The sequence below is a fragment of the Phalacrocorax carbo genome, chromosome 6 (genome assembly GCF_963921805.1).
Source record: "Phalacrocorax carbo chromosome 6, bPhaCar2.1, whole genome shotgun sequence".
In the NCBI taxonomy this organism is placed as follows: Eukaryota; Metazoa; Chordata; class Aves; order Suliformes; family Phalacrocoracidae; genus Phalacrocorax; species Phalacrocorax carbo.
In genome coordinates this window covers 35,833,219-35,858,497 of record NC_087518.1, presented here as the reverse complement: position 1 = coordinate 35,858,497, position 25,279 = coordinate 35,833,219, and the positions used below count along the sequence as shown (strand labels likewise).

At 59.4% G+C, this 25,279-nt stretch overlaps 2 protein-coding genes across 5 annotated transcripts; both read right to left on the bottom strand.

Annotated features, from left to right (window-relative positions):
- Positions 1-868: 868 nt before the first annotated feature.
- Positions 869-14,653, bottom strand: DDR2 (discoidin domain receptor tyrosine kinase 2). 2 transcript variants are annotated; one of them, XM_064454715.1, is made up of 17 exons: positions 14,241-14,653; positions 10,482-10,589; positions 8,458-8,560; positions 8,105-8,336; positions 7,872-8,019; positions 7,593-7,698; positions 7,017-7,200; positions 6,701-6,944; positions 6,519-6,581; positions 6,223-6,353; positions 5,491-5,701; positions 4,751-4,974; positions 4,497-4,633; positions 3,895-4,086; positions 3,525-3,759; positions 2,830-2,979; positions 869-2,388 (listed from the first exon to the last, which is right to left on the bottom strand). In XM_064454715.1, the coding sequence occupies exons 2-17, from the start codon at positions 10,567-10,569 to the stop codon at positions 2,251-2,253; spliced, it is 2,586 nt and encodes an 861-aa protein (XP_064310785.1). In that variant the 5' UTR covers positions 10,570-10,589; positions 14,241-14,653; the 3' UTR covers positions 869-2,250. The 2 variants fall into 2 exon arrangements, with proteins under 2 accessions (XP_064310785.1, XP_064310786.1); XM_064454716.1 differs by having other exon boundaries at positions 4,751-4,977; positions 14,241-14,415.
- Positions 14,654-16,824: 2,171 nt separating this feature from the next.
- UAP1 (UDP-N-acetylglucosamine pyrophosphorylase 1) lies at positions 16,825-24,929 on the bottom strand. Of its 3 annotated transcripts, none has more exons than XM_064454712.1 (10): positions 24,593-24,929; positions 24,306-24,510; positions 23,302-23,477; positions 22,852-23,024; positions 21,472-21,665; positions 20,911-21,054; positions 20,290-20,478; positions 19,782-19,829; positions 17,639-17,705; positions 16,825-17,388 (listed from the first exon to the last, which is right to left on the bottom strand). In XM_064454712.1, the coding sequence occupies exons 1-10, from the start codon at positions 24,912-24,914 to the stop codon at positions 17,296-17,298; spliced, it is 1,611 nt and encodes a 536-aa protein (XP_064310782.1). In that variant the 5' UTR covers positions 24,915-24,929; the 3' UTR covers positions 16,825-17,295. The 3 variants fall into 3 exon arrangements, with proteins under 3 accessions (XP_064310782.1, XP_064310784.1, XP_064310783.1); XM_064454714.1 differs by having other exon boundaries at positions 23,302-23,377; positions 24,306-24,373; XM_064454713.1 differs by lacking the exon at positions 19,782-19,829.
- Between the last annotated feature and the right edge of the window lie 350 nt (positions 24,930-25,279).

Sequence of the window (25,279 nt, the reverse complement as noted above, 5' to 3'; positions counted from 1 at the left end):
GCCACCAGGTCACTGTTCTGCCGATGCTGCTGCAGCAGAGAGGCCTGGTTGTGCAGGGCCCACTGGAGATCGCGTGTGCAGCCCTCCTCCTGGTGGGGCCGGTGTCACAGCTGGAGCAAGGGATGGACACAGCAGCCCCCTGCACCTCCCAGGGCGCTAGTGCTGTTCCCCTGGCACCATAAGATGCTATTTAGCCCATGGCTGTGCAGGCCCCCATGCAGGGTGCCCAGGCACAGAGCCCAGGGGCTCGGGTCAGCAGGAGTTGCAGTGTCCGTGGGGCAGACGTGCCCCTACCCAGTGCAGTGCTCCCACCTCCCGGCTTGCTGAGGCAGGGCTGGGAGAGGCCAAGATGCACCCTGAGCAGGGAGAGGGCAGAGGCAAGCGGGTACCAATTACGTGGCATGAACAAAGCCTGTCCTCACTCCTGGTTCAGCTGCACAGTGCCATCCTGCTGCAGGCTACTCATGCAGCAGGGAGGAGACCTCACCTGCCGCAGCCAGTAGGACCATGCACAGGGAGACCAGCTGTCCCCTGCACAGAATACAGCTTCCTATCCCTTCCCTCCCCTCCCGCCTCGGTCCCTGCCCATTGGCATCTCCTGATGTGGATGCTGAGCCTCAGAGCACCCTCCCTGTCAGCCAAGGAGATGGGCAACTGGTGTGGGTCAACCAGCAGGTCTCGTGAGCATCCTTCCTCCAACTCTTCCGCTCTTACCTGTGTGCACTCCCCCAGGCTCTCCCCACACAGCATCTCAGGGCACACAGTGCAGCCCCAGAGCCCCCTGGCACATGGGTACCAGGCAGGCTCCCAGGGGTGCCCACCCCTGGATGAGGTAAGATGCCTCCTGAAGTGCCGCAAGGAAACCATGCAACCAGATTCACGTAGCAAATGTCTCTTCAGCGGGTTTGCCCCTATACATAGGTGCATCTACTGAATATATACATGCCTTAGCAATAGTATACTGGAAACTGTGCCACGCGTGACTTGATGGTGCTGAACTAATGAGTACAAAAGTATGGAGGGGTCCATGTACCCTCTAAGTACAAAGTTCCTCCTGCCTAGCTGCAGGAGGGTCCAATCTGGGGGCATGACAGGTAATCTGCCAGGGCTCCTGGGGGGGCACGTGGCTTTGACACCTGCCCAGTTTGCTCACAGAGCTGCCAGATCCGGGAGTACGGACTGGTGCCAGACTTCCTGGGGATGCTCAGGGTGGCAGAGTCCAGCCCAGACACTTCAGCCAAGCTGTGATACTGGGGCTGAGAGCCAGGGTGCCTGCTGCTCCATGCCCACTGGCTGTTGCAGGCTTGGGCATCGGGCAGCAGCTGGCGAAAGCTCTGCTATGTGCATTCCTCTCATGGCAGGTGAAGATGTGGGTTAACCCTGGGAGAAGAGGACCTGGAGATTTCCCCTTGGAGGTGAAAGGTGCTAACACCCTGCCGCCGGCTGCCACGCAGCACCCACGGGGCATCCAAAATGCATTTCGTGGGCAGTTGAGCAGCTCTGGAGTGGCTGTGGTCAGTGAAAGAAGGTCCCCTTGGCACACCTCTTACCAGGGCTGACATGTCTGCTCCTCCCCGCCCGACACAGGAGCCACAGCTGAGCACAGTGCCCACTCCAGCAGCTGGGTGAGGAGCCAAGAGTGCCGTCACTCTTCTCCCTGTGCAGCTGAGGTCTGACTGGCAGGGACAGGGCTTCCTGCCCCTCCATGCAGCATGTCCAAATCCCAAAAAGTCCAGAGAGTTTTTGGTTTTGCCCTGTAATTGCACAGCCCGCAGTGAGCTAGTGGCAACATGCGGCTTCTCCTCAAACAGGGAGTGGCTGCCGGATGGTCCCTGCTTCAGCAGGCACGTACGCACATGCATCCCTTCCCCAGTGCCTGCCCTGTGCACAGGCCAGGCGCTTCCTCATGGAGAAAGTCCAGCTGATATTCCTCCCTTCTGACTGGCGGAGAGAAGCCACTCTGTCCCAGTCATCGTCACCAATAATACGCTGCATCAATAAATAACCCTCGTCTCAGCCTGCGCCACTCCTGGGCTTGGGTCAGCAAGCGAGCGGGAGGTCCAAGTCGTCCAACGCCGTGGCTCTCCTTGCTGCCCTTGGGGTTTTCCTCTGAGGCTTCACTGTACAATGAGAACAAGACCAGTCGCCCGGGTTTTATTTCTAAGTCCGAGTGAAGTGGCTTCAGTTTGCGTATGGGGCTCCTCTGGGGATAGGGAAGGATGGGGACCAGGCTGGGGCGGGAGCAAAGGGTCATTCTTCACTGGCTGACTCCTGGAGAAGGCGATGGATGTCCTGGAAGGAGGGACGATCTTTAGTGTCCCGTCTCCAGCAGCTGAGCATTAGCTTATAGACTGAATCAGGGCAAAGTGCAGGCTGGGGAAGGTAGGTCTTCAAAACAAAAGGCAAAGAGGACAAAGGGAGAGAGTTACTGGCACGGAAAGCAAAAAGTAAACTGCTCCTGAGAAGCCCCATTTCTCCATGCACCAGGGTGAGGGGCCATGCTGCTGTGTGTCCAGGGGCAAGGGGACCCCAAGATGGGATTGTGGTGGGACTGGGGACACCTGCTCGTGTCTCGCAGCCGACTAAACCCCCAGTGGTGTCAGTGGACAAGTGGTGCCTCAGGCTGCACAGGGTTTGCTGTGCCAGGCCCTTCACCAGGACTCCTTCCCAGAGGAGTTCCGGCTCCATAACTCTCCCATAGCCAAGATCACTATCTGGTCACCCTAAAGCCTTTTCCCAGGTCCCCCAGTGTCCCAGGCACACTGCTGCCTGTCCTGTCCCATCCCATCCCATCCCATCCCATCCTGTCCTGTCCCATCCCAAACCTACCTGCCGGCCCTGGTCCCGGAAAAACTCGCCGGTGTTTTCGATGACCTGCTCATCAGACAGCTGGGAGTAGGGCTGCTCCCGGCAGAGCGTGAAGGTCTCCCACAGTGTCACACCAAATGCCCACACATCACTGGCCGTCGTGAACTTGCCCTGACCGAAGGGAGCAGAGTGGGATTGGACACGGGCATTACTCCATCCTGCTCCATAAGCCCTATGTGCCCAGGGTTCAAAACCTCTTTCTGGATGCTTCAGCTTCCAGACCTGGGCCCAGAGGGGGGCTTGGTCCTGCAGACCTGCTCTCTGCCTGGGGCCAGAGTCTGGCGAGCTCCGGGTCTGGCTTGCAGCGACTGCTCTGAGAGCTGGGGCTTGGTGAGGACCGAGCTCCCTGCAAAGATAAAAAGTAACCCTGCTCCCTCTTCCAGGTCTGACCATGGCTGTGTGAAAATATCAAGCATCCCACTTAAAGGCTGGGCACTGGGGCACCAAAGACCACTGTAGTCCTTCCCACCCCTCCTCAAAAAGCTGCTACCACTCCTGCTTTCTGCATGCTTTACCCCAAAGCTTCTCCAGAGGGGAGAGACTTCCCCGTCCCTTCTGCACCCCCTAGCCCAAGGAAAAGAGGCTGTGAACAGCCCCAGGGCCATGACAGTGTCCATCAGAGCACTGTCCATCAGAGGACCCCAGCCCCCACATACCAGCAGGATGCTCTCCCAGGACATCCATCGGATGGGGAGCACTGCCCGCCCCTGGATGCGGTAGTAGTCCCCGCTGTAGAGATTCCTGCTCATGCCAAAGTCAGCTATCTTGATGGTGTACTGCTTCCCCACCAGGCAGTTGCGTGTGGCCAGGTCTCGGTGCACAAAGTTGAGGGAGGAGAGGTACTTCATGCCAGAGGCGATCTGGGTGGCCATGAACCGCAGGTCACTGTAGCTGTCAGGGGGGACAAGGGAGGACTCAGGCACTAGGCAGGACAGCAGCCAGGGGGTACACGGCCCTGAGTGGGGTGCCCCACAGCCGGGCAGGGTGCTTAGAGCAGGTAGACCTGCCAGCCCCAGGCAGCGCTACCTGACGGTGGCCGCATGGCCAGCAGGGGGGCTGCCTGCCTGCTGGCGGGACAGGAACTGATTGAGGTCTCCATTCTCCATGTACTCTGTGATCATGCACAGGGGGTCATCCGTGATGCACACTGCCAGCAGCCGGATGATATTGGGATCCTTCAGCCGCGACATGATCTTGATTTCCTTCAGAAAATCGTTCCTTTCCGGAACAGAAACCACACAGAACGGATAGACAGACCCAGAGAGGCATGGAGGTGCACACATACTAGCTGAGTGTGCCACCCACCCGCCTCAGCCTCGCAAGGACCCATGGGTCCCCTCCCCTGGGACTGAGGACCATGAGGGAGAGCTCAGGGCTGATCTGTGCCCAGCTGTGGAGTGGACTCGGCTAGTAGATGGGTGCTGGGGAGCTGGTTAGGACCAGCAAGGACCTAGAGTCCTGAATCACAACAGCCCAGCATCTCCAGACAGTTCAGACATGTGGTCGTCCAACTGTACAAGTGCCTGGCTTCCAGAGGCAAGGGATGCTTTCCAAGCATCCTGGCTTTCCTGGGGGTGCTCTGTGCAAAGGGAGCAATGCCAGGGCAAGTGCACCCACCAGCCCCATACCTGGCATTTTTGTTGGCATCCGCTCGCAGCATCTTCACAGCCACCAGCATGGGGCGGTTGGAGCTGGCGTCCAAGCCGTCCAGGGCAAAGTCCTTGCCCATGAACTTCTCCATCCCCTCCACTTCACAGAGGTGAACCTGGATGGGGGTGATGGGCAGCCATTACATCTGCTGACTGACAGCCTCCCGTGACCCCCACAAACTGGGAAAAGCCTTGCCCAAGCCCTGCTCAGAGCGGGTCCAGCTCCCACTCACCTCCCCAAACTGGCCTTCCCCCAGCTTCTCCTTGAAGGTCAACAGCTTCCTGGGGAACTCCTCAACAGCCACATCCTTGCCCGAGAGCAGGTCCATGGTGAGGGCTGGCACCGAGTAGGTGTTGCCGCCCGTCACGCCCTGCAGGTTCACGATGTCAGCCTCGGCATAGTGGGGGACGCCCTCGGGGACGCTGGCCTGGGATGGCTTCACAGGGCCACTGCAGCCTGCTGGGGAGACAGTGGGGCCAGCCCTGCCATGGGTGTCCTGCCCTGCACCCTCCACTCCCCAGGGCACATTTGTGCTCCAGTCACCAGCTTCTCCATCCCTGTCCTCCCCAGAGCTCCCGTGCTGTCCCAGCATGGCTGGGCTCCTGCAGAGACTGCAGGCTGCTGCACTCCTTCCCCATCACTGATAAATGCACTGTCCCAGCCCCAAGCACCAGATGAGCAAGGATCAATGCCTGACCTCTGGATCACCGAGAAAGGGATGCTAGAGCATCCCAAGGACAGTGATGGGGACACAGCTCAGCCTGGTGTGGACACCAGCGATTGCTCTTGGTCACAGGTTTTGTGTGACCTTTGAGCGGGATGTGCAGGAGGTCGTGCAACATTCCCCCCCTGCTTTTGTGCCAAAATGTTTGGAACTTGGCCAAAAGCTGGGACTGGGGCTGCACTGGACTCAGTACATGGTCCAATGAGTACATGGCTCGCTCTCAGCACGCAGGGTGTCCCAACTCTCACCCGTGTCCTCCTCCCCTGGGGTGAACTCAGGCAGCTTGCGGATCAGGCGGGAGGGCTCCTGGTAATCAGGTCCCAGAGGGAATATGCGGTCATAGGTGGAGCTGGACTCCTGCTCGCTGGAGGAGGAGGAGCGGTTGTGGTTGAACATGCTGGATTCGCTGGGTAGGGAGAGGCTGACCGTCATTTCGTCATCTAGCATCCTCCGTGATGCCTGCGAGAGGGGGCCAAGGCAGAAAAGAGCTAGGACAGGGGATCTCCGCAGGACTGGTGGGACTGGGTCTCCTGTGCTCCATGGCACTGTGGCCATGCCCAGCCCTGAGCCCCCCTCTCTGGTGCCCTGTCCCAGGGCTGCAGCACCTGCCTGGAGAAGACATTTGTCCTTATTTTCCCCCCTTCTACTGTCTGCCCCTATGGAGAAGAGTTTGGCTCCGTCACCTCTGTGGCTGCCCTTGGTTAGCCAGGGGCTGCAGTGAGACCCCCTTGGGCTCCTTTTTCCCAGCCCAGCTTCAGGACAGAGGGATAGACAAGCAGGCAGGTCCTAAAGTCACCACCTTGCTTAGCTAAATTCCCTTGCTTGGGAGGTGGGTGCATATCACAACCTTCCTGAGGAGGGGAAGGGAGCATCAGCCCCCGCAGAGACCCTGCTTTCCCCATGCTGAGCTCCCAGCAGAACTTGCGTAGGACAAGCCCACCACCCTGGGGCACCTTGCCAGACGCCCCACCCTTGCCCACCTTCTCCAGCATCTTCTGCCAGAACTGCCGCCACAGTATGATGACGATGATGGCCACTAGGATGAAGATGATCGCCACCAGGCACCCGATCAAGATGCGTGTGTTGCTGTCATCTACCTTGAGCGTGGGGTCTGGCAGGAGAAGGGAAGAAAAAGAATTGGTCACACCAGGGCAAGGGGAGAGCCCATGCCCCTTTTGTCCATTGGATGGGGTAAAGCCCCTCAGAGCATCACCCCACAGGGAGATGACCCCCAGCCCCTGCCCAGATCAGGGCAGTGTGCTTTTCAATGCCTTACCATAAGTTGTGGGGACCATGGGCATCTCCGGGGGGGCCACCGAGTTGTTGTACATGGCTGCGTCTGGCAAGGGAGAAGAGGAGACCATCAGGGTGAAGGGCATGGGTGCCCCACAGCCCCATTCCCTCCACAACCCAACCACAGTGGGGTCTGGTCACCATGAGGATCATGGTGGTGGGTACCCGACTGGAAGGTGATCTCGCTGAACATCATCCAGGTGTCAGCAAAGTAGTACTGGCACTTGATGGCGCTGGCCATGCGGTGGAGCAGGGGCACAGTGACGAAGCGGGCGCTGGGGTTGACATCATCCAGCACCAGCACTGAGGAGACAGCGCTGGGCTCCCACTCGCTGGTGTCGGCACGGAAGTAGCACTGCACCTCCTTGAAGATCTTCACCCCTTTGGCAAACATGTTGTTGCAGTGGACCTGTGGGGCAGCCTGTCAGCACAGCCATGGCAGGGGACAGGGACGAGGGACAGGGCAGGGGGATGCACGGACCTTCATGGCGGTGAAGTTCCTGATGCGGTCAAACTCGAAGGTGATCTCCACATAGCCCCCAGTGGTGCTCTCATTGTGCCAGCCCACGTAGTCGTAGCCCGGCCAGACATGGTACTCATGAGTCTGCGTGAAGTCATCCAGCCCCGACACCCCATCTGTCAGCTGGCCCAGGCCCTCCGTCATGCTGGCAGGTGTGAGGGGGAAAGGGAATGTGACTCTAGCCGACCCCATAAACCTGCCAGCACCTGGCACCACCCCCGCCCCAGCAGCTTCCTGCAGCCCCTGGGAAATTTGGGAGGGTAATTTTTTTGTGCTTCTTGAGATTCTCTCTGGAAAAGGCTGCAGGACAGTTAGTGCAAATCCAAAGGAAGGGCTGGGGGTGCTGCCCCCAACATGCTGTCCCCATAGCCATGTGCATCCTCCCAGAGATGGCCATGTCCCCCGCTTTGGGGAGACCCCAAGTATTTGCTTTGCTGAGGATCAGCATGCCAACCTGCAAATGCAGGGAAGAAACACCCCCATCCCCTCCTGCCTGGTGTGGTGCCCATCGCATGTGGACGCTCCCCTGGTCCTTACCTGTACCCGAATGCCCCATCGTACACCGAGTCATTCAGGTAGATGACAGTGCCCCCGGGAAGGATGAGCTGCTGCCCAGCCGGTGCATTGTAGGACACCAGCCCATCTGTGGAGAGTGGAGGGTGAGCAGCTACCCATGCTGGACACCCCACTGCCAGTGAGCCCTGCCAGCCCCAGGTTGCTGCTGGCCCCCAGTGGGACAAACAGTCCCCAGTAGACAGATGGCCCCACAGCCGGGCTCTGGGGACACAGGGAAGGGCACAGGACCATGCCACCCACCCAGCCAGACACAGCCATACAGCTCCACGCGCAGGCAGACATTCATGGAGTGGTCGGTGACAGGGATGAAGCGGATGAAGCGGGCAATGAGGGGCGGCTCCAGGTCCTTGAGGACGATGTCGTAGGGGTTGGTGTTTCCATCCAGCACCTGGAGACAAGAAAGAAGCATGGTGGGGACAGGCAGGTGCAGGCCCCCACCTGCCTCCCAGCACAGCCCCTGACTGCCTCCTCACCTGCTTCCTGTGCCGATTCCTCCAGGAGATCCAGCGGGTGCCGTCCCGGCTGTAGTTGATCTTATACATGGGGGCAAACTCGTTGCCATGGCCCCCGGCATGGCGCCCCTGGGTGCCCACCAGCGTGATGAAGTGCAGGGCGCGCAGGTCGATCTGCAGGAACTCCTTCAGGTCATCGGGCTCCACCGGGCTCTCAGGGCACCAGGCGCCATCGCCATCCTCCGAGTCCAGCCTGCAAACCCAGAGCGGAGGAGCCATTCACAGGTGGCCAAAACCAGCCCTGTGCCCCCTTCTGCCCCTCTGTGGCAGCCCAGACCCTGCCGTGACTGTCACAGAAGGGTCCCCACACTCACCGTCCGTACTTGGCGGCTGTGGACTCAGACCACTGGCTGGAAGCTGAGATGTCCTCATCAGGGATGTGCCCGCCTGACATTCCCAAGGGGTACCGGCACACCGCTGCAACAAGACCAGCGGGGTGCTGAGCGGGTATCCCTCCTTGCCTCCCTACATGCCAAAATATGGCATGGCACTGCTGGGGGTTGGCACATATCCACAGCACCGCAGGCACTGCAGCCCAGGCAGCTCGGGTGCAGCAGCCTCCATCCCTCTGGTTTACAGAGGGAAGATGAAGCATGACAGGACAGTCCTACACAGGCAGACACCTGCCTTGGCAAATTGAGCCACTGGCCAGAGGCGGATACCAGCCCAGCTTGAACTGAAGCTGAGAGCAAGAAGAGCCAGAGCTCCAAGGCCTGCTGGATGCAGCCGGTCCCCATTCCCGCAGACCCCTTCAGCCTTGCTGGCAAGCATTTCAGCTGCGGTGGGGGAGAGCCCGTGGGCTGGCACTGCTGTCCCCACATTCCTTGTTCTGGGGGTACCCAGAGGGCTCAGTCTAGAGGCCGCTCACACAAAAATCCCACCCACAGCAACCTGTTCTTGGCCATGCCTCTCTGCTGCTCCCCCCACTTGTCTGAGGGAACAAGTGACAAAGGTGGGTGCTCACCCTCCCTGCTGGTCCTGTGGCTCCTATCACCAGCCCTGCTCCCCCACCGGCTGTGAGTGGAAAAGTACCCAGGGTGGCAGGCAGGCTGCATCCCCGAGCAGGAGCCGGTTCCCCCGGCACCGCATCCACACCGCTTCCCAGGAGTTATTTTTTCACACCCAGCTGCCAAGAGAGCTGCTGAAAGGCTGGCTTGTTTGGCCATGTTTACTGTCTGGCCACCGGCTCCAGCCCACAGCGCTCCCTCCGCACACCGCCCCAAGCAAAAACCCACACTGAGGCAGCAGGGCCCAAGTGAGGATGCAGCGCTGGGGCTGCCTCCTGCCCCTACAGCCCCCAGCTCGCCTGGTGCTGCACCAACAAGCAGCCCGTGTCCCAGCTTGCAGTGCCACATGGCAGCTGGCTCCCATCCCTGGGTCCCTGCGCCACAGGGACCACCTCCTCATCCGGCAGAGGGACAGGCACATCTTCAGCATGAGCACTGGCACAGTGGGGAGCATCTCGTCTCCAGCTCTCCCACTTGTGATGCTCTGCAGAGTGCAGCTCCCACTGAATTCCCATTTAATTCTTGCCAAGCATGGAGCCAGCCCAGCTCCTTTGCCTTAAGTAATAACCATCCTGGCCTGGCAAAGCCGAAGCTGCCAGGCCTGGATGGCTGCAGAAGAAACAGGATTGCTTCCCTGAGACCCAGCAAACTCTTCCCATGAATTCAAGAAGCCTTTGAAGGGTCTTGTTACAGGGATGCCCCAAGGAAACCCTAATGTGCTGAAGGAGCCTGGGCTCTATGTCCATCCCTGCAGTGCAGGAAGGGGGCTGAGCCCTGCAGAAAAAAACATTTAAACAAACTTCTCTTGCTGATGTCCAGCACAGTGTTGTGGTTTGTGAGCAGAAGCCAGGCACCTAGTCAAGCCACTTCACTAAAGCCAACCTTGGTTTGCTGTGAAACTGCCAAAGAAAGCACGACCCAGCAGCAGCAAACAATACCCTGGTGCCTTCCCTTCTGCACGCCGCAGCCTCAAAACTGAATGGGCTCGATGAGCCCCTGGTGGAGAAGGGCCCCACTCAGAGCCCAGGGCTCCGGCTGCAGCACTTTGCCTGTAGCCCAAAGCCCCTCCAGTCTGGCAGTGCCAGGACACGTGCCCAGGGCACATGGAGGATGATTTCTGGGTCACCAGCAGTGGCTGAGCCATGTGCAGAACAGCAGAGTGTCCCAGGCAGGCAGAGGCTGAGGGGCCAACACACACTGCTCCCAGAGCTGGGAAAGTCCCAGGGATAGTGAAGATGATGTGAGCCCAAGCTCAGATGCCCTGGCATGAGCACAGCCCAGCGAAACACACCTCATAGCTCTTCCAGCCGCCTGGCCCCCATCTCACTTACCCGGGTTGACCTGGGCTCTCGCACCCTGTGGGATGTGCAGCAGCAGCAGCAGCAGCAGCAGAAGAGCTGCTCTCGGAGGGGCAGGCATGTCAGCAGTCCTGCAGAGTCCTGCAGAGACAGAGCCAGGACTTGTCAGTCCAAGGCAGCTAAGCTGCACGGGAATGCCAGTCCTGTTTGGGGCAGCTGGCTGAGGCCAGGAGGGCTTCCCCTGCACAAGACGCCTTGAAGGAGGCACAGAGACCCAAGCCTCATGCCTGTGACTGTGGTCAAAGGGGTCCTGCTGTCCCACCCCCTCTGCCACCAGCCCCCGGGAGCCACAGCGTCATGACACCGTGCAGATACAGCCTCGGCACAGGCAGGTAACACAGCCCTGCTACATCCCTGGAGCCAGACATGGGACTTGCATGAACATCCCAGGGCTCTGCTCAGGGCCGGCGCCGCCCGGCTCCACTGATGGGCAGAAAGGCTCCGGCCGGGCCACCCGCCCTTGGATTGGCTTTGAAAGCAAGACGTTGCACAACCCTGTCATATAACAAAATAATAGCACGTTGCAACACGCGGTTTCCCTGCCTTCTGGCTCGGGAGAGATAATAGCAGATAATCACCCGAGATTTACAGTGTATTTAGTGTGACAGGTCTCCATGGCAGAGCAGATCTCAGGGGCATGGGTGACACAGAAAGGTGTGACACAGGGCATGGGAGCCAGCTTGCACCCGCTGCCTCCGGGGGAGCATGGGATGGGGCTGGGGGGGACCTGGGGGTCCTGGCAAGGCTCCTCGGAGCAGCGCACAGCCCATGGCACAAGGGGATCCACCCCCGGCCCCAACCCCACGGCATGCCCGCCATCGGAGCTAGCACTGCTGCTACAGCCACTTCATAGGGCAGCAGCCGTCACCCTGCTAGCCCTTGGCTGTCAGGAGCCCCCAGAGCCCATGCAGCTCCTGCTGCACCTACTCATCTCTGCGGAAGTGCCATGGAGCATGGCACCAGGCCAGGGGATGCACTAGAGACTTCAGTGCTGGGTGGAGAAACCCACCGTCCCCTAAACATCACCAGCCACCCCTCCACCCCAGTTCCCCTTCCCCTTATTTGCCAAGGGGACATTTGTCCACCTGGGAGAGCCCTTCACACAAGCACTGGATGCAGATCAGTCTTCTTTTTATTAAAAAAGTCTATTTTACATGCTCATTTATTATTTTACATGCTCATTAATCTTTGCAGGGACGACTGACTGCCCTGGGGGATAAAGGGACCATAGCTCCTGGCCAAATGGGACCTGACTGCACTTGAGTACTGGGGTAAATCCCAGCTGAGCCCTGCCATATCAGGCATGTCTGGGCTGGACTGGCAGATTGCTGAGCTGGCCCAGCACCTTGCAGGTGGGCGCCTGGTTGTGCCCCTGCACCTATCACACACAGGGACCCACAGCCTTGTCCCCAACACCAAGAGAAAGCCCAAACCCATCCTGAACTGGCTGCCACATGGCAGATGCCCCCATCCTGTGGAGCCCAGCTGGAAGGTGCTGGATACGGCCCTGCTCACTGGCAAAACCGGGGCTTGGCACAGCAGGAGCAAGGAAGGCTTGGGGTGACCATGCCAGCACGCAAGGGGAGTGCAAAGCCCTGGGAGCTGCCAGCTGCACCCTGCTAGATGCTCTCTGCACCCAGCAGCGCACTGCTGGATGCCCTGGGGGTCTCTGCTAAACATCACAAGCTCTGCAGGAGGTACAAATAAACACCTGGAATTAGGGTGGGTTTTTCCCCCCTATTTTTCCTAATATTTTTTTGGAAAAGCACATACATGGTTGCTTTTTTTCTGTTCCCAGCTGGGAAAGTTTAGTTAGTTGCAACTCACTCAGTTGCAACTGAGAATTTCAGCTGTATTGCTGAGACGCATGCATGAGGCCTCTGTGTTTGATGATGGCCAGTTCCCCCAACATTAAAATCTCAATTTCCTTCTGCATTCCAAAAAACATCCAGGGATATTTTTTCCCACTATTCTTTCAGGCTGAGTAAACTCTTTAAGCACCAGGATACCAGATGCCATAATCTCCCACAGGGAATGCATTTACATTTAGTCTAATATAGGGAAATTATCCCCACGCAGCCATTGTGAAGTGCTCATCGCTCCTAGGGGAGCAGGGCTGGGAGACAGTGGGGAGATGATGACTCAGGCACCGAGACTGGGGGCTAAGGGACGCGCGGGCAAATCGGCCAAGCAGTATTGGCAACCCAGCTGGAAATCATTTTTATTCCACCAGCCCTGCAAAAGGGATGGCTTTGCAACATTTTGTCTGAAAGCGTTTGCTGAAAATTTTCAATCACTGGAAATTTTTAGTGTAAAAAATCTTTGGAGCTCCTCCCTGGCGTCTCCTGGGCTTGGGAGCTTCCCTCAGCCACTGCTTTTTTCCCCCCTTTTTATTTCCTCCCCTTTTATTCTATTGAAATCACCAGGGAAAATTAGTGGAGAAAAAAATTGAATCCACATTTGTTTAGAGGCAAATCCCACCCGAGCTGTGGGCCCTCTCACTCCCAGCCCGCACTGGCTGGTGAAGTCCCCAGCTCGCTTCCCAGGTGGGCACTGGCATCCTTGCCAGCACCGGAGGAGCATCATCCATGGGGAGGGGACTGGACGTCAGCAGCCCGCAACCCCTGTGCACGCCACGTCCTGGGTGCAGGTCTCCCAGGGCTGCCAGGGCTCCCACTGCAGAGCCCCCATCCTCACATGGGTCCAGGGGCTCCCCTTCTGCTGGAGTGGCAGGCAGGCGGGAAACACCGAGGCCACGCTAGAGGGAATGTTTCTGAGCAGCAAGAGGCTCCCTGTGACCCTGGACCACATCCAAAGGCATGAGGTGTTTCGGCAAGGGGGTTTGGGACCCCCACCCCAGTTGGCACTACAGCCCCCAGCATGCCGTGCCACTGGCACAGTCTCAGCGGGAGCGCAGCGCAGCATGTCGGGACCCGTAGTCCCCCTTGTCTCAAAAAATGCCATTTTAGACCTTCGCTGGGCTGGATGCAGCCCCATTTTCTGCAGCGGCAAGTGCCTCCCCAGCCACAGGCTGGCCAGCTCAGCCAGAGGCATCACAGCTGCACAGGCTGCAAGTTGCGACTGGCACGTCCCCATGGCTGCCAGCTGCCCCAGAGAGACCTGCTAGCAGCACAGCCCATGGCAGTAGGGCCTGGGCACATGGTCCTATGGGTGTTTCACCCAGCAAGCACCCCCGCCAGCCAAAAACTTGCAGCCCTCCTCCTCCTCCATGACACTGTGCCACGGTGCACAGCATTGCTCTGCCACAGCGCAGGGCTGGGAAGCCACAAGCAGGTCCCCAGCACCAGGATGGGGGCCAGGGTGCTCAGGAGCACCAGACTGGTGGCCCTGTGTCCCCCTCCCAGGTGTGAACTGGTGCCTGGCTGGGGGACGCTGGGGACAGCGGGGCCTCTCTGGCTGGCCAGCACTGCTGCTGGCTCTGCCAACAGACACACAGGCGGGAGCTGAGAAGGGACACCAGGAAGCGCTAGCCTGGCACAAGGCACAGGGGGAATCGCTGGCAGTGGGGGAAGAAAAATGGAGAGAAGGGGCCAAATGTCACCTCCCTGGCTGGGGACACTGCTCTGCTGCTGCCCCGGCCCCTTCCCAGGTAGACCTGCACCCCAGCCCCTCCACCCAGGCTCCACTGTAGAGCATAGATAACCCCACATCCAGCCAAAATCCCAAAGCCAGAGGGGCGAATGCCTCCCCATGCGTCCAAGAACAACTCACCCGAGCGGGGAGGCAGCGGCGGGCGGGCGGGCTCCTCGCCCCTCACCCGGGACCGGGGAGCCAGGCGAGGAGCGAACTTCCCTGGGCTGATGCAAGATGCCTCTGGGAGCGCATTCGCATTCTGCGGATTCCTGGGAGCCAGCCAGAAATCCCACAATCCTACATCTTGCACATTTGGTTTCAATTAGGGAGTGGAGAGGGGGAGCCAGTCACCAATCCAGGCTGGCTTTTCGGCAGAGGTTATTTTCCTCGGCCCGAGGGAATGTGTGCAAAGCTATAATTTACAGCAAAACCCATTCATAGCGCAAGAGAAAAAAAAAATTAAAAACCCTTCCATGGCCGGCAAGGGAACTTAAAGCAATAGGCAGCATTTTGCTTTCTGGCGCTCACCCCAGCGGCTGCAGGATGGCATGCGTGTCCGGGACCCTCCTCTTGCACTGAGAGGTGCAGGGGCGAGGCAGGACATGCCCAAAATGCAGGTGATGGAGGCACTCCGTAAGCCCCCATCACTAGCTTGGAGGGTCCCGCACAGGCTGCCCCACTCCAGGCCCCTGGTGGAAGGGTGCCGGACTCCTGTGCAGGCACATGCGGCCAGGACACCGGCCGGAGAGCCGACCTGCCCCAGCACGTGGTATGGAAGAAGCGCTCTGGCTCCCCAAGCTGCACGCTGAGCTCGTGGTTTTACATCATTTCCAGGCACTAGCTTGGCACTGTGGCCACCGACTACGCAACGCAGCAAGGAGAAAATAATAACAATCGGCTCACATTAATTTTTGTGCAATAGCTAAAAGTGCAATTAAAAAAATTTTAAAAAAGAAAACAATTTTTTTTCCAGACTAGTGTTTTGGCTGTATTTTATGTCGGCACCCACACTGCTGTGGGAGGGCAGCAGCACCCCTGGCAGCAGGTCAGCAGCTCCCAAGAAGTGCTTTTGTCCCACAGAGCACTCCACAGCCCCAGCGCTGCAGCCTTGCTCCTAAACCAACCTCCTCGCCAGACTCCCAGCCCGTCTGCTCTCCAGACAAACAAACCGAGTCACAGGTGAGGAAAGCCATCCACTGCCCACATTGGGACACCAGCGACCCTCGCTGCTGCCACCAGAGAGGGGCTGCAGTGCCAGCCCAGCCACGAGTGCAGCGAGAGGTGCACCCCAGGGCAAGGCAGGCAAGGCAGAGCACCACAGCTACCTCTGGGCTGGCAGGCAGGGAGCAGGTTAGCGCAGTGCCTGCTGCAGGGCTCCGCACCATGCCCTGGCATGCAGCCCCACATCAGCTGGCAGGGGGATGCCCTCGCTCACCCGCGCGCAGGCTGCCCTACGTGCACGCCAGCACAAGCGCCGGCCGGCTCTGCTCCGCCCCACTTGCCTCCTGCTACCTGGAATTGGTGCTCAAATAACTTGGCAGCAGCCAGTGCTGCGTCGCTCTGTCCCAGGACTTAACGCAAAGGTGTTGGTGTGCAAACAGAGCCAAAAAGCCAAAGCAAACACCTCCCCTCCACCCCTCCCAGCGCCAGCAGAGCCAGCCAGAGCAGCGATCCCCCAGGCTCACCGTGCAAGCCCCTCACTCCTGGGGCCACGTGCATCCCCCCACCAAGGTGGGCCACGCTGTGCTCCAGCTGCTGCCTGCCTCATGCCAAGGAGGAGCCACTCTGGGGGTGCCTGCCTGCTCCCCAGGGAGCAGAGATATCACTTTCCTGTGGCAGCTGCTCCCAGGGCCCGGCAGAGCTGGTGGGCAGGCAGTGGTGCAGACCACCCGCAGAACTCCGCACCGCTCCTCGCATCCAGTCTGGCCCCCATCCCAGGCTGTCTCCCCCGGGGCCCAGGGCCGCCAGCCTGCCTCGGCCACACGCAGCTTGGATGGCCTGTGGCAAGTCACCAGCAGCCACAGCACTAGCTGGGACCCCCCACATGGGCCCAGCTTCCCAGGCACACTGCCTGGGGACCTGAGCGCTCAGCTGAGCCCAGGGTGCCCAACGGCCACCTCGGCACTTGGGGGACTTCGTGACTTCCCCTGGGGTGAACAGTTTGGGCCCCATTCCCAGCCCTGCAAGGGAAAATTCCTCCCCAGGCTGCCATGGGGCAGCGGGCAGCTGTGCCACCCTACCCCAGGTGCTGCAGCAGGACTTTGGAGCCAGCCAAGCACCATCTCCCCTCCCAAAAAGGAGAGGAGGCAGCAAAGCCACTCTGCCCAAGGACATGGGGACACCACGCTTCAAGGCAGTGGGCTCTGGCAGGGGCCAAAGAGCCCCCTGGAAAAGCAGAGGGTACACGATTCTGCTAGAGAACACCATGCCAGGCTGGTTTGACCCTGAAAGCTCTGGCAATGTTGCATACCCACCCTTTCCTACCTGCTCAAGGCTTGCCACCGCTTGCAGAAATTCAGGAGGAAAGCACAGCCCTCTGCTTCCTCCAGAAACACTGCAAACGGGCGCCACAGGCCAGAGGACCTGCCTGCAATCCCCCCAGGCAGCAGCTGCTGCTGAGCTGGGCAAAGCAGGGCACTCTGTGTGACACAGTCAGACCTCTGCCGTATGAGTAGAGCCTCTGCGGAAAGCCACCATCACTAAAATAACACTAGATGACAGATAGGAGGGACTCTGAGTTTAATTGGGTGTTTCCAGTTCTGCAGTGTACAAAGGATGACCAAAAGGGAGGACATGGGCAATGACAAGGACCCTATTAAAAAAAATAGTCATGTAGATTTGAGAAAAATAAAAAATCCAGATAAACCCCAGCCCTGTACCGTAAAAATCTTCTGCATGTACAATGACTATTACTATATACATGTTTAAAAATAAATGCCTACAGCCTGGAATGCAAAGAGCAGTGCCATAGCTGTGCTTTGTGGCAGGGGAATCCGTAAAGTGTTTGGTTTTTAAATTAAAATATAAATAGAAGCATACAACATGCCAAGAACTGAGTGGGTTACATCCTCCTCTGCACAGGGCCAGAGCAAGCAGGATCAGCCCCTACTAGTTACAGCTATAAACCTTCATGTGTCCGAATTCCCAGCCCGCCAGGTGGGATGGGCAGCTCAGTTTGGGCACAGTGCCACCGCTACATCCCGTTCTTCACCAGCTCGTGGATCCCATCCTCGTCGATAATCAAAGGTGCACGAAACTCTTGGTCCTTCACATACTTTTCCAGACCCTAAGGGAGGACAAAGCAGCTCGTTAGGAATGTACCACACATCAGGTGCTCTGTTGGCCTGCTCAGTTGCTCACAGGTAGCTCTGGTCCCCTCCCATGCTAGCAGCTTGGAGGACACTGCCTCGAAAAGCTCCACAGTGAATTCAAGTTATGCTTTCATAGCTCACCCCCTCACATGCATACCCTGCCAGCCTCCCCGCCCGCCTAGTTAATCTGCAAGGGCACCCGAGCTCTGGAGAGCCAGTACTCACTTCTCCTCCATAGGAGACAAGGGGAGAAATTTCACACTGGATTGGCAGGTCGTTTGCATCCTTCAGGCTACAGAGAAAAATAAAAAGTCAGGAGGGTTAGCCACATCCCACCAGGGGATGCGGATGGGGCCCAGAGGTCCCACAGATGCCAGCACAGGGGGTCAGAGGCTGCCTAGGGCACCAGTGGCTGCCTGCCCACGCAGACCCCATCAGCGCAGAGCTGCCCTGGGTTAGTCAAGCCTTGCGTGCTCTCCATGGAGATGCGAGCTAAAGTTTATAAACCAGCAGTGACTGAAAGGGAGGAGAGCTTTAGATGCAGCTTTAATGAGGATCTATGTGGCTTTCCGTGTGTGCAACTACAGCAGCGCCTACACCTCTGGCCTGGACCACAGGCCCGCTATATTTGGTGGTGCATGCAGGCTAGTCACCCCTTCCTCCTCCTCCTCCTGCATCCTTGGGTTGATGAGAGATTCACAGCACTTTCCTCTTCAGCTACTCGCAACAGGTCTTTTTTTTTAAATTGTTTTTAATCGTACTCCTTGTTTAAAGCACAACCTGAGGACACAGGGTAAGCCGGTCTGCTCGCTCAGGAAGACTCCCTGTGGCACTGCCTGCTCCTCTTGCCTTTGCCTCTTAGATCAACTGTCTCAGCTCCTCTGATCTGCACGCAAACCTGAGCTGGTGAGGACAAGAGCAGACCCATGCCAGCACTGCCTGCCACAGCCTGGCCCTGAGAACAGCCGCCGCAGCAGCGCTGCGGGACAGGGGTTCGTATGGGGTCCCTGACCCTGCTCCTGCTGCCATCAGCCTTTGCAGGACCCCCAGATGGTCCCTGGATCCAGCTGGTGGGGAAGGCAGCCATATGGAGCCAATGAGGAACCACAGCAGCACCCCAGGGTGCTCCTTCACACCTGCTTTCCACTGCAGCTGGGCAGGCATTGCAGGACATCATCTGTGACAAAGCTCCCTTCACCCAGGTCAAAGCTCCTCCCTGCTGCCGCACACTCGCTCAGCCCCCTCCTGTCCCAGCTGTGAGTAAACAAAACTCACCCATCCTAACCCAGCCCTTGCACTTGTGTTTGCCTTAGAGTCAGATTCATTTCAAGATAATATTTTTTTTTAAAATGCCATTAACTGGCAATGAAGGATAAATGTAGGATAAAGTGCATCCTTTACCCCACATTATAACTAGTGTGATGGCCTAGTTATAAGCCTGAAAGAACTTGGAGTCTTGAATTAAAAACAGAGACCCTAGGTGTATCCCACCAGAAAGTACCAGAAGATGCTACTCCTGAAGGGGGGTAAAGGCCAACTAAGCAAGCTTGTTACAAGTCATGTACAACCACCAGTCCAAGTCCCAGCCGCACAGACATGCCCTGTGCCTAGAGAAGAACACGCTGCTATTACAGAAGTTGCTTTAACACTTCTGTCAACTTTCCCGTTTACTTCTGTAAACTTTCAAGCGCTGAGCCAGAGGCTGCCCCTGGTGTCATGGTCTGGATCTTCAAAACTCAAGAGCTGAAGTCACACAAAGCACAGCTGGCCGCCTACGCTGAGATTTGCACATGCTACATCAAAGCCTGCTTGACATTTACTTAACATTTTTAATCCCGTTTCAATCAGCCTGGACGCCTTGCAGACACCAGGAGACGGCAGCTGTCTCCAGCTACGGGACAAGCCGGGATCAGTCCAGGCTGTGCTACACCATGGTGTGATGAACAGGGGAGTGGCATCGAAGGGCCGGGCCAGGCCAGGGTGTTTTCCAACAGCATCCCGCCCGTAGGTGACCTTTAGGGGCTGTGCGCGGTCAGTGGCAGGCTGCCTGCTGCCCTGCATCTGTACCAGTGGCACAAGCCCCTTCCAGTTATCCCCGCCGGCTGCCCCTGTGGAAAGGAACCCAGGAGGGAGCAGATGCTGCCTACCGCCCGCCACCGTGAAAAGCGGCGTTCGCAGGGTCCTGCAGTGAGACATGCCCCACGCCCAGCATGCGGCCCCGAGCCCCCCAGCCCCGTTAGTCACTACGGGCGCCTGCTCACCAGCGTGCACCCACGGCAGCAACCGCAGCCTGGCACACTGCTTCGCCTACAGCCTGTTAGTACCTAAGCACAGCCCCGCCACCATGCATGCTGCACGGTATAGTTACTTGTCATTGACATCTGCTGGGGTGGCCTCTGACCTTCCGTTTGTGACACTATGTGGGAATAAACAAGGGTTAGCAAGGGTGGGAAAAAACAGAGCAGAACATGTCTGGTATTTGCTGTTCTCCAAACAGGTGGCAGGACGTCTCTTGGTCGTGGGATGCTACAACCTCAGCCTGGCTGCTACATGGATCGGCTGGTGTGCTTGGATTTTGGGAAGCCACCTCCTCTCTGCACAGGCAACACTGGCTGTGCAATGTAGACCAGCAGGATTCGGTTCACAGGTGCTGAATCAAGAAGGAAAGCTCCTGCCGACCAAGCAAACATCCCTCCAGCAGCCACTGCCTGGCCCACACCCGGCTCTGCCCCACAGACCACCTGGGAGAAGGGACTCATGGCTGGTTGCTCCAGCAATGCTGGTTTCAGTTCTGAAACGGAGAAGGGCTGGGGACTGGCCAGTGCTTTACACCCAGCTACAAAAAGCATGCAGGAGTGCTGGAAGCAGCAACTCACCGAGGGATGGCAGGGATGCGCGTGCCATTTTCGTCCACGAAGTGCCCTCCCGCATTGAGAACCCAGCAGTGATGCAGGGACATCAAGGCGTGTCGGGCTGTGGTGGGGTTGTCCTTGCCGTTCTGACTGTCCGCGTTCTTCAGGGGAGAAAACTCATCCTCACGCAGCACCTCATACACCACAAAATTCCTGGGGGGAATAGGGTGGGGGAGGGTCAGGTTTGGGCAACATGGCTGCTCCCTGTCACTTTGGTTTCTCCCCTGCCAGGGTGGCTGAACCAGGGCCACAGCCCACCCCGAAGCCCACACCCACAGGCTGTCCTCACAGCCACGAAGGAGGGAGGGGAGGACCTGGGCTGTAGCATCAAGCAGATGCTCCTCTGGCCCAGGAGCAGAACTCGGCCGAGCAAGAGGCACGTAGCACCTGTCCCTCCTGCTGCTCACATCCCTGCTCATCTCAGGGCATAATCATGGCACTGCTGCTGAACAGCATGGGGGCTGACATCCTGTCCTGACCCTGGGGCATCGCCAGTTGGCACAGCCCTGGCACTCCCCCAGAGGCTCTCAGAGCTGCCTGAGGGAGACCCAGCAGTCTGCTGCCTGCAGAGAGAAAAGGGCTTACTTGGAAAACTGGAAGATGTCAAAGACGAACTTTTCCATCTTGATCCCGTTGGGCTTCTCAGGTTGGATCAACTGCCCTGTAGCAACGTCCACATGTGGGATCTTCTTCTCGGCTACATGGTGCTGCAGCTGCGGTTCATAAGTGCTGCAGTGGGCCAAGAAAAAGCTGTTGCTCACCTGAGCAAGGCACATCTCCAGCCCCCTGGCTCAGACATACCAGCAGGACAGCCGCTCTGCCCTGACCCCCAGCCGCCTCAAGGCATGGGCTGCTCGTCCCCACACGCAGCCAGGAAGAGGATGGCCCTGCACGCCTGCGCTCTGCACCAGCAGCCAGTGGTTTGTTGGGGAAACCTTATCTCAAGGAAGGGACTGTGCAGAGAGGTAGGGGTCAGGCCACGCGTGCAGGGGCAGGGGCCAAACCCTGTGGGCCTCATCCCAGCATGCCTGCGAAGAGCTGGAGCTCAACCAGCGGAAAGAAAGGCACAGCCAGCTGGGCAGTCAACTCTGCTCAGCACCAGTGCTCCTCCTCCGGCACACCAGCAGTACCCCGGCAGGCCCTTACTTGACTACATCTTTGAGGAAAGTAGTGGTGAAGTAGTGATTCGCAATGTTGCCTGCATTGAAGAGCAGCCGCCCATCTGGGCCCCGTTTCTGGGCAGTGGCCAGGGAGATCTCACTGTACTCCACCACCTGGTAGACACCATCCACTCGGCACACCACGCCAACCGGCTCTGTGGGGTTGGTCTTCTCCACCACCTGCCCAAGAGGAGCACCGTCAGTGAAAGACTCCCAAATCCCCGCACTTCAGATACACCTCCCTGTATCTAACAGCCCCCATGGAGGTGTTTTCCTGCACAGGACGGCAGGGCTAAGGCAGGCATAGGGATGCTGGAGCCCTCCCCTCCCAGGTGCTTCTGGTTACAGGAAGAAGGTGAGATGGCAGGGCTGGGTGACAGGGTGTCAGGCACACCCAGAGGGCGCAGGCAGGATCTGGCACCAAGCCCACATGCAGCTGGCAGAGGGCATAGATATTTTTAGCACCCAGCCTGCACATGAACAGCCAGCTTGCTGAGCACAAGCAGGTGGCTGCTGGCTCAGCAGAGCCATCTCCCTGAACCTGACCTCCCTCCTCTTCCTCACACCCCACATACCCACCTCTTGTCATGAGCCCCCACAGCAAATCCCTACCCATCACTGCCACCACGGCAGGGCAGCATGCAGGGACACAAGGCTTTTTCCTTTCTCCCTGCTATGGTTTATTTCCTCCTTCTCTCACTCAGGCCAGGAGGAGGAAGTGCTTTCTCTTTTCCAGCTTGCTCTCTGAAAGCTTCAAGGCTAGCAAACCCTCTCACTCATTTGCCAGAGCCAAGCCCAACTCAAACACAATTGTGTGGCCCCTTTGGCTGTTAATCCAACCTTTAAGTAAAGCTTCGGGCATGCAATGTCCTACCTGTGAGACATGGGGCTGGGCTCAGCGTCAGCAGTCAGCTGCACCCACCATGTCCTGGTCTGGTGCCCAGGACATCATGGCCAGAGATGCTGGCTTCCCATGCTCCCCACAGCTGCCCGGACAACAGGTGCCCAGCATCCTGGTGGGAACCATGCAGCCCCACAGGGCTCCCCAGCAGCTCTTGGTCCCAGGGACTACGGGACCTGTGAGCCCTGGGCCTGTCAGTGCCATGTCTCCATGCAAGGCAGGAGGGGAGCAGTGCCAGGCAGGGGTCAGTGATGCCCCACATCCCCTGGGATGCCAGATCCAAGGGGCAGGTAAGGCTCTGGCAGCACATGCTACTGCACCAGTGAGCTCCTGGTGCTTAGTTATCCCCCATGGCTGCAGCAAGCCAGAGAAGGAAGGGTGAGCAGTCAGGGAAGCCAGGCAAGGAGCAGGACAGAGCCCACCCTGCTCCAGGGAAGCGGTGCCTGCCTGCCCCCAGAACCATACCTTGGCCCCGCAGTCTGCTCCCTTCTCCAAGCAGAACCCAATGAACCTGGGGTCAGCCACCTTCACCAAGATGTTGTCCACACAGTAGACGTGGACACTCTGCACACCCCTCCGCTCCATATCATCCACGATGCCGTGCATCCCCAGGGCCCGGTACAAGCCCCCATTGCCGTCTGCGGGGGGAACAAACCGTTGGGGCCACAGCAACACCCGGCTGTTTGCCAGCCACCCACACTCATCCTCCTTCCCCACAGAGCTGGGGTGGAGAGTCACTAGCCCGGCCATAACCCACCCTGGTCCTCCCTGCCAAGACGGACACCTCCCAGCCTGAATCACCCATGGGTCACGTCACGCCATGGACTGCCCTATGCAGGCTCCTGCTCCAAAAGCATGGCCTCAGCACTGTGCCTCACCCCTGCGCACCCCTCCTGCCAGCTCCCAGCCACCAACCTGGTGCCATAGCAATCTTGCCCTTCTCCTCTAGCAGGATTTTCCCATCAAACCCCAGGGCGGGCAGCATGCCCTGCTGGAAGAAGATGACATTTTCCTTATTCAAGCCAAAATAGTGATGCTTCAGGAAGAACTCCTTGGTGGACTCCATAGTCCTGCCACTTGTCATGATGTACCTGCCGCAGCGCATAAGAGACCCAATGAGCAGGGAGGAGAGGCAGGGTCCCACACCCCTCATCCCAAACCTGGGGAACCTCCGCTTTAGCCTGTAACACTCAGGACAGGCTTCTCTCCCCCCCCCCCCCAAACATCTATAAGCATCTGACCTGCTATGGTCCCACCCCTTTGGCAAGCCAATGAAGGGCTTCACTCCTTCTTGCAACACACATCTTCAAAACCCTACCACACCCTGTGCGGTGGGGGGAGACCCAGCTGCAGCAGCCAGCTCCTGCCACAACACCAACCTCCTGCTCACCACATCACCACAGCCCCTCGCCTTGCGTGGCTGCCGTCCCCCACGATCAGCTGGCCACAGGCAACATGACCCATGTTCCCAAGGGCTGTGGGGTTGAGCCTGACAAAGCGGGACCTGTCAGTGCCACCCTCTGGGCCTTGACCCACTAGCTCCAACAGGCTACGCCCATAGCAACAGCACCGGTGTCAAGAGGGTCTATGTCAACCCATGGGCCCTTGGACTGCCAAGGGGGTCTGCACCAACCTGCGGGTCCTCGGCCTGCTGATGCCAGCAGCGTCCATGCCAACCCACCAGACCTTGACCCACCAAGGCCAACCAACCAACGGGCCTTTGGCCCAGCCAGCACCAACGGAACGATACCAACCCACGGGCCCTTAAACCCACCAACACCAATGGGGTTGATGCCAATGGGGCCCCGCTGACGCCAACCCACAGGACCTCAATCCAGCAATGCCACCCCATGAGCCTCGTCCCAGCAAGGCCACCCCAGGGGCCGCTGGCCCAGCGGGGCGCAGGGCAGGGCTCTCACCAGGGGATGTGGCAGGGGGTGCCGTGCCGCTCCTCCGCCAGCTGCTGCAGCCGCCGCAGGCGCTGGGCCTGGAGGTGGAAAAGGGTCTTGCGGGAGGGCAGTCCCACGTCGCACATGCCCTTGGGGTAGGGGACGCCGAGGCGGGTGCCCTGCCCGCCGGCCAGCAGCAGCGCGGCCACCCGGTTCCCCGCGATCTCCGCCAGCCCTGCACCCGGGAGAGCAGACACGCGTGGGGCCCGCCGCGCCGGCACCGCACCACGCCGGGCCCCGCCACCCCCCGCACCTACCGCGGCTCTCCCAGCGCGGCAGCAGCCCGCGGTCACGGCAGGCGCTGCCCAGCACGTCCCGCGGCACCGGCTCCATCCGCGCGTCCAGCCCCGCCGCCGCCGCCGCCCCCCCGCCGCCGCCGTCCCCGCGGGCGCGGCGGAAGAAGCGGTTGATCTCAGCCACGTCCATGTCGCGCAGCTCCGCCGCCAGCGCCCGCCGGGCCGCAGCGTCCAGCTCGGGCCAGAAGCGCAGCACGTGGCCCTGCCCGCCCGCCGCCAGCCGCTGCCCCAGCGCCGCCGTCCCAGCCCCGTCCCCAGCTGCGTCCCCCTCCGCCGCCGCCATCCCGCCCGCCGCGCGGGGCCGCCGCGCCCCCGCCGCCTCTTTATAGCCCCCCGCCGCCGCGGAGCGGCCAATGGCAGGCGGCGGCGGCGGCACGTCCCGCGCCCTGACTGGCTGCGGGCAGCCCACCCTCCCCGCCGCACCGCCAATCGGAGAGGCCGCTGCGGTGACTGCCATGGCAACGCCCGCCACGTCAGCGCGCGGCCCTTCCGCCCCGCTCCGGGAAGGGCCGGCCGCGGCGCGTCCCGCGGGGCGGCGAGCGGGCGGGCTTTCCCGTAACAACCCCACCCCTCGCAGCTGCTTCTCCCTGCGCCCGGCCCACGCGTGAAGCGTGAAGCTGCGGCCACCGCCTGTCCCAGGGCGGGCCT

Coding starts and splice junctions, on each gene's coding strand:
- UAP1 (XM_064454712.1), bottom strand. CDS start 24,914: ATGGCGGCGGCGGAGGGGGACGCAGCTGGGGACGGGGCTGGGACGGCG. Junction 23,025..23,301: donor CAAGATTGCTATGGCACCAG/GTTGGTGGCTGG, acceptor TTCCCCCCGCAG/ACGGCAATGGGGGCTTGTAC. Junction 20,479..20,910: donor GACATCTTCCAGTTTTCCAA/GTAAGCCCTTTT, acceptor TATTCCCCCCAG/GAATTTTGTGGTGTATGAGG.
- DDR2 (XM_064454716.1), bottom strand. CDS start 10,569: ATGCCTGCCCCTCCGAGAGCAGCTCTTCTGCTGCTGCTGCTGCTGCTG. Junction 7,699..7,871: donor GTATGGCTGTGTCTGGCTGG/GTGGGTGGCATG, acceptor CACTCTCCACAG/ATGGGCTGGTGTCCTACAAT. Junction 4,087..4,496: donor GATGCCAACAAAAATGCCAG/GTATGGGGCTGG, acceptor TGTTCCGGAAAG/GAACGATTTTCTGAAGGAAA.